The sequence below is a fragment of the Dissoconium aciculare genome, assembly GCF_010015565.1.
Source record: "Dissoconium aciculare CBS 342.82 unplaced genomic scaffold K489scaffold_3, whole genome shotgun sequence".
In the NCBI taxonomy this organism is placed as follows: Eukaryota; Fungi; Ascomycota; class Dothideomycetes; order Mycosphaerellales; family Dissoconiaceae; genus Dissoconium; species Dissoconium aciculare.
Genome location: NW_022984953.1, coordinates 2,504,158 through 2,516,663, shown reverse-complemented (window position 1 = coordinate 2,516,663; position 12,506 = coordinate 2,504,158). Strand labels below are relative to the sequence as shown.

The 12,506-nt window shown below is 51.6% G+C and overlaps 6 protein-coding genes across 6 annotated transcripts; 2 read left to right on the top strand and 4 right to left on the bottom strand.

Moving 5' to 3' along the window:
• Window positions 1–176: 176 nt before the first annotated feature.
• K489DRAFT_408358 (uncharacterized protein) lies at window positions 177–900 on the bottom strand (the record flags this gene model as incomplete). Its single annotated transcript, XM_033607471.1, has 2 exons — window positions 177–186; window positions 284–900. 2 exons carry the CDS (start codon window positions 898–900, stop codon window positions 177–179), a joined length of 627 nt encoding a protein of 208 aa, XP_033462783.1.
• K489DRAFT_378289 (uncharacterized protein) lies at window positions 853–1,209 on the top strand. Its single transcript, XM_033604377.1, has 2 exons — window positions 853–1,037; window positions 1,090–1,209. Exons 1-2 carry the CDS (start codon window positions 914–916, stop codon window positions 1,170–1,172), a joined length of 207 nt encoding a protein of 68 aa, XP_033462782.1. The 5' UTR covers window positions 853–913; the 3' UTR covers window positions 1,173–1,209.
• Window positions 1,210–1,282: 73 nt separating this feature from the next.
• Window positions 1,283–1,858, bottom strand: K489DRAFT_167487 (uncharacterized protein). Its single transcript, XM_033599343.1, has 3 exons — window positions 1,734–1,858; window positions 1,553–1,660; window positions 1,283–1,492 (listed from the first exon to the last, which is right to left on the bottom strand). The coding sequence occupies exons 2-3, from the start codon at window positions 1,637–1,639 to the stop codon at window positions 1,328–1,330; spliced, it is 252 nt and encodes an 83-aa protein (XP_033462781.1). The 5' UTR covers window positions 1,640–1,660; window positions 1,734–1,858; the 3' UTR covers window positions 1,283–1,327.
• On the bottom strand, window positions 1,291–3,603 carry K489DRAFT_378287 (MFS general substrate transporter). The gene is made up of 9 exons (XM_033604376.1): window positions 2,978–3,603; window positions 2,894–2,914; window positions 2,776–2,833; window positions 2,659–2,703; window positions 2,462–2,603; window positions 2,346–2,397; window positions 2,185–2,288; window positions 1,992–2,101; window positions 1,291–1,899 (listed from the first exon to the last, which is right to left on the bottom strand). Exons 1-9 carry the CDS (start codon window positions 3,176–3,178, stop codon window positions 1,685–1,687), a joined length of 948 nt encoding a protein of 315 aa, XP_033462780.1. The 5' UTR covers window positions 3,179–3,603; the 3' UTR covers window positions 1,291–1,684.
• A 618-nt stretch (window positions 3,604–4,221) lies between these two features.
• Window positions 4,222–5,646, top strand: K489DRAFT_305104 (HET-domain-containing protein; the record flags this gene model as incomplete). The annotated part of the gene is made up of 2 exons (XM_033600525.1): window positions 4,222–4,761; window positions 5,338–5,646. Coding segments are annotated over 2 exons (849 nt in total), but the record flags the coding sequence as incomplete, so codon positions are not given.
• Window positions 5,647–6,275: 629 nt separating this feature from the next.
• On the bottom strand, window positions 6,276–6,839 carry K489DRAFT_408356 (uncharacterized protein; the record flags this gene model as incomplete). The annotated part of the gene is made up of 2 exons (XM_033607470.1): window positions 6,276–6,521; window positions 6,570–6,839. The coding sequence occupies 2 exons, from the start codon at window positions 6,837–6,839 to the stop codon at window positions 6,276–6,278; spliced, it is 516 nt and encodes a 171-aa protein (XP_033462778.1).
• Between the last annotated feature and the right edge of the window lie 5,667 nt (window positions 6,840–12,506).

Below are 12,506 nucleotides of genomic sequence, written 5' to 3'. Positions count from 1 at the left end.
TGGCGTGTTGTTGTTGTCGGCGCCGGTCTCCCGGCGATTGACGCAATGCAACGCATGTCGTCCGACGATCTCTACCCGGCTGGCTTGGAACGAACGACGGATCAACACTATGGTACCGTCACACGCCCGCGACAACGCCTGCTCCGATTCGGGGGCGAATGGGGCGGCATCGTCTTCTAAACATGCCTGCACTTTGTCGACATTAGGCTCGGCCTTGACGCATTCGGTGATCCATCGTCGATGATCGTTCGATAAATGACGCTCCCATCCGGTGTGTTCTAACCATGGATTAGGCTCATACCGCGTCCGTTCGGTGCGGGCGTCTTCCTGCGCCTGCTGAAAATCGGCAAACAACTTCGCCATCCATGCCTTGCCTTGGGCGGCATGATCGATGTCTACGGCTGGGCCGGCATGGGGCACGACCTGGACGGGAAATACCTTTTGCCATTTGCCTGTACGGAACAAACGTTGGCATGGTTGGTTCGTTTCCCATGGTGGACGGTGGACGGCATCGAAATCCGGTCGGCCTTTTGCTCGGGTACTCTGATAATTATGCTGGTCCTTGCAATGCTTCTGAATGCCCGTGCGTTCGCGGTATGTGACATTGCATTCGCGGCCGTCGACGTTGAACACGCATCGATGTCCATTGGGATATACGGGAATGCCGGCGATGGGCGGACTACTCGCATCGGGATACTTAACCTTGTCGGGCGTCTGTGCGACATGGGGCAGACGCTGAACAAACGCTGCGATGTCGACTCGTTGCCGAACAGTGGTGCTCTTGTGTTTCTCTTGCAAATAGCCTTGAATATGGGCCGGGCTAACGGCATATTGACACTGCTTACAGATTATGACCTGGCAAGCCTGGTTATGTAAGAAGTATTTCTGAAATAGCTCCATGATGTTGTACCAAATGGCTGTACTATATGCACCTCGCATGCGCGCTGACAGCTATCGGCGTCGTGACATTCGCGACGCGAGCGTGTCTGTATACCCTAGCCAACCCCAAATTCCCGCGCAAACTTCATTTTTTTTGGGTTACTTCCAACCCCGACAACGACATACCAAACAACGTCGCAAAATTACGAGAACTATGTCCGTTTGATCGCCAAAATCTGCGCTTTTTTTGGGTACCCATCTGGAAATTATTAAACATTGGCATCCCTATGTGATCGACCCCATGTGATCGACCCCCTTAGGGTCCGTACCCGAACCAAATGTAGCTAGTAAATATATGTGATCGACTCCATCACAGCTGGAATTTGTGGATAGACATAGACATAGACATAGACATAGACATAGACATAGACGCGCTTCGCGCGTAACCCTAACTTTCCCCCAAACCAAAATATCCGTACCGAAAATAAACGATAGGAAACGCGGCGAAAACCGCGTAGCCGTAGATCTGAATAGTACCGAACAGGAATATGATGATTTGTGGATTGCCCAACTTATCAACGAGCACGGCGGCAACAAAGATCAGAAGAATTTCCTTGGAAAATCAGTCAATGAGACATGATCGCGGGCAACGCGGGCGAAGCATTTTACGTACGGCGCAACCGACGGTGACCGGGTATGTGTTGTAATCGCTGACGGAATAGCCTCGATTGTGGAGGAAGACGGTCATCCATCTGATCATCTCTGTGCCGCACGTAAATTCCTTGAAGCTTTGTACAATCGTGAGTCAAGGCGATGCTTCCCTCGGCCATCGGATGATCAAGCGGTATACACACCAGTATGCCAAAGGAAATATATAGTACTGCCACGAAGTGAAGATCCTCTTCAGGACCGATAATTCGAGGGTCGATTCAGAATCACGACCTTCGGTCTTGAGGCGGTGGATGGCGATCTCACGCTCTGTTTCGGTCATCCACCAAATCTTTTCGGAGCGCGGTTCATCTGTAGAGCCGAGTCGGTACATTAGGATGTCGCATTTCAAACGTTTTCTGCCTCAATGCAAGGGGCCCTTTGTTGCATCGAGAAAGACGTACCAGGGCACCCAATAATTCCAAAAATTGCCACAGGGATACTGATAATGGCATCGAGTATGAAAAGCCATTGCCAGGCAGCGATGGCGCCACGATCTCGAATGTTATTCACACTATGAGATTACGGCAAACGTCAGCACCGCCATACCATCAAATAGTGCCTGTAGGTAAATAATATATGGAGCAGTAAACATACAGGCCTGACTGGATTGGGCCTGAGAGCATTCCTCCAGCAATGGACGAGATAGTAAAGATGCCCGAGCGACGTGAAATCTCGGATTTGCGATACCAGCTTCCAATCTAGGAGACGTGTCAGAGGCGAAGGCTATAGGATGCTCAGATAGTCGCACGACTGACAATGTAATATGACCCTGGCTGGATTCCACTCGCGAAAAGGCCTGCGCAGAAGCTGAGACATCATCAGAATGCCGGTTTTTAAGATTGCGTCAGGAGCATGCCAATATACGACGGACCGGAGGCCATATAGTGCCTGGATATTCTCAGCCCTAAACATGGAGAGCACAAAAAGTGCCATGATAAGGGTGCTTCCCGGAAGCCAATACCTGGGAGGAACGACGGTGAGCCCAAACGTGAAGAACGGTGCCCCCACGATGACTTAGCCAGTCAGATAAGGTCTTACAGAGACATTCGGTGCACAAGCATGACTCACTTCCAATGTTGTAGTAAGTCGTCAACCAATTGAGTTCATTGTTGTCTAGACCTAGTTGTCAATCGGCAGGTCTCCCTAAAATCGAGTGCCTTTCGTATGTCGAAGTGTCCAACGCACCAATTTTGAGTGCCTGCTGCATGCCCGTGACAAAGGCGTTCGTAATCGAAGTTTGATCCTCGAATACCGTCAGCTGTGTTTTGTCGGTAGCCGGCTAGTCGGCGCAGGAGGATCTCACCAAGTACTTCACGAAGAATGACTTTTCCGCGATGCACTGTCAGTTCACTTCCCAGCAACGTTGATGAAGATCGACGCCCCTTACCAGGCAAGTGTACGACAATATGAAAACATCCAGCTTGAAAATGAGCCGCTTTTCCGCCTTGGTCGTGTTCGGCTCGTACCAATTCCACCATTGTGTCCTGCTCAAAAAATCGACGTCTGCACGACCTGACAACTGCGGACCACCAGCGACAGCAACTCCGTCACCAACGGCGGCGATGCTGGTAGACGTCTTTCTACACATCGTGGAGCTTTTTTTCAAGGCCTGTCTGGCTATGCGCGGATATGTGTGAGCCGGACTCGGATGTCGCGTAGGTAGTGCTCAGGTTTGACTCGATCAGATAAGGCATTTGATGGCGCTCAATAGAATTATTAAAGAGGCTTGACGTCGGCATACTCAGTGCAAGGTACGAACGTTCGCGCGTGTCGGGGAGAATTGCGATAACACCTGGGCATGCACTGGCTGATCCTCTATGACGTGAGCCTCGTGGAGTCAATAACGGCAACATCAACAAGCTTTGCCGTGTTCCAGTCATGACTGTTACTCGCAGGGCGGATATTGCGGACTTAGACTTGCATGGGCGACTGGCGCAATGGGGCGACGATATGCACCAAATTCATGACAACATGTCATACGCTCAGCAAGGTTGATGAAATGCTGCAACCAACATGGCGGGATGAGGGAGTTTTCGAGAACGAAGGACAGGAACGGAAACCTTGATGAACTTCGGGATGCGGCAAAGGCGGGAATGGTGTCTCGGCCCTGTCGCGTTAAACAGTGCACACATGCGTCGTATCTACCAACTTCTCTGCGTCATGGTACATATGATATCTCTAACTGAAGTGAACATACTGAGAGTGGGCTTCGTTTCAAATATTATCGATACGAACGTGATTGTGCGAAGACGAACATGTATGCGGACTGCGGAACCTCTGTTTCTTCGAAGGTACGGTCACGCGCTGCACTGCCACACTTTGGAACGCAGCCGCCATCTATTCGTCAATCATATATTCATTTTCCCTCCTGCACGATGGGTTTCACGAACACATTGAGCGATGGACCAATCTCATCGCTATGGGCTGGAAGACGCCTCCGATGGAGACGACGACATCGATATTTGGGATGTATCAGACGATGAAACTCCTGTCAGGCCGCAGAGCTCGACCGCCCAAGATTTGATCATCTCATATCCGCTCCAATATCAGCCCGATTGGCAAACAGGGTCGACCCTTCCGCACCACGAAATATATCGCGATCGTACCCTTCCGATTTGCAACGATGAAGGCCCTTATTTTCGACTACTGCGAATAAAACCGGGATCACCAGACGATGTCATACAGTGTATCCTCGAGAGTCGGCCGATGTACGAAGGGCTGTCCAGTTACAAAGCGCTGTCGTATTCATGGGGCGACGAGCCGTTCTCCGAAACTATCTATATCGGACGTAATTCACTTCAATTTTCTGTGTCTCCGCATGTTGCAGCAGCGCTACGACACTTGAGAGACCCGTGCCGGGCCGTTCATGTATGGATTGACGCCATTTGTATCAATCAAGGCGATCTACTCGAGAAGTCGCAACAGCTTTCCATCATGGCATCAATTTACAACCAGGCCGAGCAAGTGGTGATATGGCTGGGAGGCAATGGCGACTCGAATAATCAAAGCCTCGAAGACGAGGAAGTCATTTGGTCAATGTGCCAACAGTCACATGCGTGGTGGAATAGGCTATGGGTTGTCCAGGAGTGTGTATACGCGGAGAGATGTCCTGTCGTGATGTTGGGTGACCATACTATGTCTCTCGATTCGTGGATCCAAACTTGGACAGCAGTGATCCAGCGCATAGAAAAACGATCCGAAGACTCCCGAAAAAGGCGCCTCCGCAAGCATTGTGAGTTCTGGTGCGCGCCTCACAATGCTTGGATGTTGCAGGACAAAGACGATCCAGATCTTCACAACGCCTTACGCAAGTATTTGACCGAAGTTGACTTCCCTTACAATACTTGGACTACGCAGGACAAAGGTGGCTCGGATCTATTGAAGGTTCTGGAGAAGCATTTATGTGACTTTGATTTGCTCTGTAACGTTGCCGAAGGAACGGCAGAGGCAGACATGATCGCTCGTCTCATGACATATCTAAATACATCCAACCTCACTCCCACAGAGCATCTTGACAACAGATTCACCGATTGGCTCCAGAGCACAGCAGATTTCCTAACCGAATTGCACTATTTTCTGAAAGAACAAGCTCCGAATATTGTGCAAAGTTCAAGTCATTCCGAAGCTGTAAGCCAGCCGTATGAGAGAGGCTCAGAGCATTTCCGGCCTTTAGCAGGGCTGTTTTGGGGATTCAAGCATACTCACGCCATGAAAACAGTAAGAGACTACTTTTTGCTCTCGCGCCAGTCTTATCGGTCTTGGAGAACTCGGGATGGCGATAGTCTCAACCGCACCAAGATCCTGCAAGACAACCTTGTCTTCTTACGCATGCCGTATGATGCCTGGAAGACGCACACCGAAGATAATATACAACGATTACCGTTGCTGCTTCGGCTACGCCAAACTGCCGAACGACAGTGCAAAGTACCGCACGATAGAATATATGCAATCTTGAGCATTGTTGATCACAGGGAAGCCAGGTGGATCCCTCCGGATTATCGCAAGTCGTATTCGACATTGAGGACAGAAGTGAATAAGATTTTGAGATCTTCTCCACAGTGGGATGAGAAGAATGACCGTCATCTACTTGGCACCGAGCCAGATCAGGAGGGCGTCTCTTCGACGACCACAGAATCCCCACAGACCTATCCGCTCCTTTGGGTTGTCTGGAAGGCACCCTTCTTCCAAAGGTTAAGAGGAAATGCGACTTTGGCAATCTCGATGTCTATCAATACAGTGCGGCTATGGGTCCGGCACTTGCACGATTGGAGGGGAGGACAGACAAAATCGTGATCAATTATGCGGTACTTCGACTTGCCGCTGCCTGTGCAGGAACAAGAGAAGACCATGGCGATACCAGTTCACCGGGTGGACAGCTCTTGAGGTTGCTGGAAGAAATATCCAGTGGTCACTTAAATTGTGATGCGCGAAGGCACCCTTTACATTCCACCGGGACAGAGCTACCCTCTGTCGCGTACAGGACTGGAATTGTGACAAGCGCTGACTTTGTTGATAATAACTCCGGTGAGGGGCGAATCACACTTTCGTGAATCCTATGTGAGGTCTCCATTCTGAGGCATCGTCGACGTCCATCCAAACATGGCTTCAACACAGCTGTGCCCTACACATACCTTACATTCTCAACGTGTCCATACCGTACCTGCCGGCCCATGTGGCCGGTAATTTCACGCCTTGTCTCCCTTAAACAATACTTCCGCCTCTTTTAGGATATCTTCGCCGAACTCTGGGTGGTCCTTGCTCATGCCCGGATACGTCGATTCCATCATCTGGTTGAGCATCCCAGGCTTGTCATCGATTATCAGCCCTCCAGCCATGACATTCCGACCGTAGATTTCAGCCCAGATTTGACGGGCCTGTTTGCTGGTGGTATCCTTGGAAGAAACATTGTGCAGGAGCATGTACAGATATTGCTATTTTGAATGTATTAGCACCGACTCGCCGGCGGGTCGTCGATTTACGGATGGCCATGCCAGTGTGCGTCCAACGAAATCCCACATGAAATAGACTCTGTTCTTTGAATTTGCAGGTGTCATGTAAGTTTGTTGGAAGTTCGGCGCCATTGCTTCATGGTATGCCAGCTTCCGATACAGAGACTGCATTTTGAGGCAAGTGTCTTTCCATTCTGGATTCGCGTCGCTTGGAACGGGTACAGAAACGAGATTTTCTGTGAACTCTTTGCGAGTTACGACGTTCGGGTTCAGAGGTGTGAATTGCAAGGATTCCGGCATGTTGGCGATGTAATGATTCCAGGCGTGATGATTGTGATATTTTGATGATGAAGGAAAACAATGATGATATAGCGATCACCGCTCATCAATGGCACAATGGCTATAACGTGCGAATGGGAATCCCTGCGACACTCCCGAGACTCGCGTCTTCGCATCCCAATGATCGTCGATCGATGAGCTTTGGCATCACGGTGCAGCTTCTCTCGACGGTCAATGCCCACCTCTGGTGCAGGGCTCGGTCAGCCATCTCTCGGTACCCAGGCAGTCCGAGATAAAATCATTTCTGAGGAGCCGGTGAAGGTCTGGAGCCCTTGAGCGAGCTAGAGGCTTCATTTGAGCAAGTACGCGCACCTGAAGCGAGTACGCGTTCGCGAGTTGACCTCCGGGCAAAGTAAATAATGACGTCATACAGCGCTGTTCCGCAATGTATGCCCCAGGCACATTTTTGATGCTCAGAAATAGGTACGGAGTACCAAGGGCTGCGATATCCCGCGACACCCCCGTCAACATCTCCAGCCACCAAAATCCCCACGTAAAAGTTCCACCTGCAGTCAAGACAACTCATCCTCTGCAGAGCAACACAGCTAGCTCGCATGCATGTAAACCCGACGGCGCATGTACACGCATCGCACCAGCACAACAATTGGTGCCTCTCTTCCGGAGGGGCAGGGTGGGTATACTCTCCCCATGCTGTTTGCTGGCAGACCTCTGCGTTGTCAGCGACGTGATGTGTCTCGGCATCGGCCTCATCGGCAGATCAAGTGCATCGCAGCCCGCGAAGCCAATTCTGCAATGCTCCGGACGTGTTCGCTGGTGCACTTTGTGTTTCAGAAGTATTCTCATTTCGGATCTGAGGGAAGCTCTTCACTCTGTCCGGACAATGCATTCGTTGTTCTTCGCGCTCCTTCCTCCCATTACCGGCTCAAGACGTGCATGGTGTGTCGAGCATGACTTCGTGATCCTCCACGCGGATAAATCGACTGTCGGACTGTGACAAGATCTGCTTGCCGGCGAGGCTCATAATTTCCAGAAGCGATAGATGCACTTCGGCCGCCCCTGTAAACATCGGATGTGCGCAATCGTCAAGGCATCCACTGACCCGTCACACGAAGCACCGCTGCCCAAATCTACGCCGACACGCTGTCAACCACTACCCTCCTCAAATCTCAGCTCGCTGGTGCTCGTCTTCCATTCTTGCCCATCGTTCATTGATCATAGTCCTTGACGTCCTGCTGCCTGCAGCTGTGTATCATATTGAGAGCTACTCCCATCACCAACCTGGCTCGCGCCTGCTCACAAAAAGTCACAGGAGCTGCTTACTTTAACATGGGCCTCCACTAAACAAGAGCGAAATTTACAAATCAAGGCACGAGCGACGCCAGCCATGCCTGGCATAGATCCTTCACAGATACGGTTCGCACAATGGAAAGATCACCGATTAAGCGTACACCCTTCCCGTGCCAACCCTTCAGTACAACAACGGCCTTTGGTTGCACCCACATACGCACACCCATACTTACAATATTATAACACCCTCAGCGCAGCTAATGATGAAGGCGAGGTTTCCGAGGAAGACGCGGCAGCTGCAAAGGAAGCGAAGAGGCAAAGGAAGCGGGAGAGAAGGGCCAAGAAGGCGGGCATGTGTAAGCTCTCACCAATCTATGTATCTTCATCTAAACAGTTGTTGGCTGTGACTTGTTCGAGGTCGCCTCGTCTATTGGAAAGAAGCCTGCTGGTGCGACTCAGCTGACGTCTCTACAGCTGTCGAAGATTACGAGGCCATGCTGTCGTCTGCGGCAAATCCTTCCCCAGAGGAACCCGAAAAGAAGTCAGCGAATGTTGGAGAGGTTGCAGCACCAAGTTCTGGATCGCCTCCATTACCTGACAGTCCTGCTTCTCCTGGAACAGAGTCTCCATCAGTGCTGAAGGAACCGGCGCCACACGCGACAGGTGCTAGCTCAGACAACGCGACAAACGCATCAATCGAGCAAACTCAGGGATCAAAATCAGACAACCCTATCGTCACCATCGCTCCTGAAAAACCAGTCCAGGAGACCAGCGCCCCTCCCGAGAAGCTTGAGTCGGCGATCGATGATGGAGTGGGCGTGTCTCCCCCGCCGCAGACAGAGGAAACAAGTGTTGACGCCCCAGACTCACAACCAAAAGTTGACTCTCCGGCCCCTGACATGAAGAAAGATGCCCCTCCCAGTGAACCAGAAACAGTCTCGAGACAAGAAGAGACCATTGCATCAGAGATTGGTCAGATTCAGAGTGAGTTAACCACTTCAGCTGCAGTCGCAATTGCGCCCACCGGCACAGCAGCGTCACCCACAATGGCTCCAGCAATTCCGGTGCCAGCCACCTGTCCTGTTATCGCTACTTCGACTGCTCCGGAAGCCCAGACTTCGCATGATGAAAACCTTGCCCCTGTAGAAGCCCCTGTAGAAGCAATGCAGGACGATCCTGAGACCAAACCAGATTTTGCAGCAGACAAAGCATCAGCAGACAAAGCTTCCACAGCACAATTCGGAGCCCAGGCTGAGACAGCAGCTCCTTCTAATGACACTTTCTGCCCTTCACCCAACGATCTACCGACTGAAAGCCAAGCTGTTCAAGCTAGCACTGCTGATACCACGGTTAGCGGCACTAGCGATCCTGTGACAAATTCGCAAAAGTCCGCCGCTGATCCGGTACCTGCTCCATCTAGTACCGCAGAGGTAGAGTCCGAGAGTGTTACAGCACCCAAGATTGAGTCAGAAGAAGTAGATGCAGGCACCACAGCCCACGTTAGGAGTTCTGGAACCTCGGAGCAGCCACCAGTCGCAGAACCAGCACAGGTGTCTCAAGGGCCGGTCGAGGCAGAAGACAGTGGGCCAATTGCAGTCGAAATGACAGTACTGCCTTCAGAATCGAGTGTGTCAGAATCAATACCTGATCTAGAACCATCAACAACTACGGTCGACGCTCCAGATGAGACTTCTGCAAAGGCTCCTGAAGAGGTGGAAGTCGGACCCGTTACAACAACTACTCCTTCTGACGGAGGAGCGATGAAGGCAGAAACCCCGGCGTCTGTAGACTTGCCCAGAGGTGCTGAAGTCCCGGTGCTTGTAGACTTGTCAGAAAGCACTGTGCTAAGCGAAGACGCCGAACGGCCGACTCCTGATGGGAAAGCACTCGAAGAAGCAGGCGAGAAAGCAAAGATCACAGCTGACTCACCACAGGAGATCATGGCTCGACAAGAGTCTCTTAGACTGGACGTAAAACCTGTGGATGGAACAGAAGGCTCACCCTCGACTGAAGAGCGTCCCAGTACCCCTCTGTCGCCTTCATCAGCGCCTCGTGGTATTCTAAAGACTAGTCATAGCTCGACATCCTCAACTCTCTCATCTGCAAGCGATAGCTCGGAAGGTGACAAAAAGGCCGTGCAGTTCTCGCCTGGTACTCCTGAGCCGAAGATCACCCAACGGAAGAAGAAGGGTGTGAAGAACGTAAGCGGGAAGAACGCAAACGCGAAGAGCAGTAAGGCTAAAAGCAAGAAGCGAGTTACCATGAGCAAGGGACCATTTCCTATTGATGCAGTCCTCCCTGCAGCACTTGGTGCAGCGGCAATTGCTGTAGCCTCCCAGGCCGATGAAGGCGACGATGATACTTACCCCGGTCGCGATGACACAGAAGCTGATGGAAAGGACCTCGCTGGCTCTGACGAGCCTTCATCTCCAATCTCACAAACAGAACAGTTTGTCGAAAAGCCGGACACGGTCCAAGAATCGTTACAAGTTGTCTCGAATGAAACAGATTCTGCAGGCGATATCGCCTCGGGTGTCAACTGCAGATCAGAGGTTGCTCCATCTACTGCGTCTGCAATCGCAGTTGAGGCAGATTCGACGTTGAAGGCGGAGTCGGTTTCTGGTAGTGAGACTGCCGACGTTGCACCATTGCCAATCAAAGAGGATGATCCTCAGTCTGAATCTGAGGAAAAGCTGACTACCGATACGCCCGGTACCGTTTCGGCAGACCAGCCCGAGGATAAAAGCCAGGCGCCAACGTCAAGTCATGAAGCTACTGCCTCGCCGGATATTGTGAAGTCTGCAGACGAGCCGTCCAGCGCTAGCGGAGCTGAGCCACTCGACAAAACCAGCGCTGTAAGGACTCCGGAACTGACTGATGCTAGCAAGACTTCTTCCAGCCCTCCATCTGATGCACCAGGTGTCGTGCTCGCAGAACCTGCCGCGCTCTCATCCGAAGTTCCCATGACCAAAGAAAACGACGAGTCTAAGCCAGTCCCTACGGAGTCAACAGTCAGATCAGTCCCGGCTATCGAGCATTCTGCAAGTAAGATCATCGCGTCCGAGGCGAGTAGCGCTGCTTCTGAAAATCCAATATCTGTCTGCGAACAAAACGAAGTGATGGTCGAAGCTCAATCGGCGATGCCTTCTGTATCCGATTCTCCGGCAGCCATCACTTCGGCAACGACCAGTGAGACTCCGGATCTTTCCGAGACTGAGGCACCAGTAATTCCAGAGTCAGAGTCAACTATGGTGGTCGAGACGAAGCCTGCAAAGCCAGATCAGGTCATTGAAGACGCCCCCAAGACAGCGGAACCAGATCACAACATTGACGATATTACAAAGGCGGAAGAGGCTGTGGCTATAGATGCACCGGACAACGATCAAAGTTCGGCGCCAGTGCTGGACCAGTCCACCTGCGCTGTCGAAATTCCCTTACCATCAGCCTCCGCGACCGACACGAACCCGCAAGCTGATCAAGCTGTCGAAGTACGTGAGATTGATTCTGCAAAGTCTAGTGTTGTAGAGCCTCCTTCCACTGTCCACGAGGATGAGATGATTGCAGAGGCTGGAGAGCCTCAACCAGCGAGCATGCAAGCTTTGGACCCCGAGTGCAAGAGCGACACGCAGGAGCAGGCGCTCGATTTATGCAAGGCAGACAGAGTAGATCCTTCCCCGAGCTCGCGTAATACAACTGCTCATGGGCTGGGCTCCCGGCTTGACCTCTCAATGCCTGACACATCAGACGATGCGGGGTCGTCGGAACAGTCTCCGCAGGTTGCACTGCAGGATGAACAAACAGTCAATCCTTCTTCCGTCGTCGAAGAGTCTCTAACCCCTGTTTTCGAGGGACAACCCGCTCTGAACCATGCATCGCCATCAAGCGAAGACGCCGTATCCAAGAGCGTTGCGATTCTGCAGCCCGCTACTCCAACAGATACGAAGAAGCAAATTCAAGTCGCTGAATCGGAGCCCGCTGAAGTAGCTTCCCTACAGAGCAACTTAGATAAGAGCATTATGAAGCATAATACCGCCGACAACTCCGAGATTATTCCGCCTTCAGAGCCGGCAACTACCCGGACCAAACAGACGGCTTTAGTGACACAAGTAAGTGAAGACAACACTGCACATTTGCAGGCTGAGAAGACTTCAGATGACCAGGCAAATACGGTGAGTGGTGAGGAAACCGTCCTTGAAGCTATGTTAGAATCTAGTGCCCCTGAAGTCAAGGATGCGGATGTATTACAAAAGAACTCCGAGTCAGATAATCAAATCGGAATTCCAGAGCCACGGGCTGTTGAAGCTGAGTCCGCTCCTGCTGAGCAGTCAGCGATTGAATCTCAAGAGGCGACTCAACTCGAGGATCAACCACAGTCGAAAG

What these genes read in the sequence shown, in the direction of transcription:
- K489DRAFT_378289 (XM_033604377.1), top strand. Translation starts at nt 914, where the DNA reads ATGGCTGTACTATATGCACCTCGCATGCGCGCTGACAGCTATCGGCGT. An exon ending in GCAAACTTCATTTTTTTTGG is followed by an intron (nt 1,038 to 1,089) that starts GTTACTTCCAAC and finishes CAAAATTACGAG; the next exon opens with AACTATGTCCGTTTGATCGC.
- K489DRAFT_167487 (XM_033599343.1), bottom strand. Translation starts at nt 1,639, where the DNA reads ATGATCAGATGGATGACCGTCTTCCTCCACAATCGAGGCTATTCCGTC. An exon ending in CGGTCACCGTCGGTTGCGCC is followed by an intron (nt 1,493 to 1,552) that starts GTACGTAAAATG and finishes TGATTTTCCAAG; the next exon opens with GAAATTCTTCTGATCTTTGT.
- K489DRAFT_378287 (XM_033604376.1), bottom strand. Translation starts at nt 3,178, where the DNA reads ATGTGTAGAAAGACGTCTACCAGCATCGCCGCCGTTGGTGACGGAGTT. An exon ending in TATTGTCGTACACTTGCCTG is followed by an intron (nt 2,915 to 2,977) that starts GTAAGGGGCGTC and finishes ATCGCGGAAAAG; the next exon opens with TCATTCTTCGTGAAGTACTT. An exon ending in GACTTACTACAACATTGGAA is followed by an intron (nt 2,604 to 2,658) that starts GTGAGTCATGCT and finishes TGACTGGCTAAG; the next exon opens with TCATCGTGGGGGCACCGTTC.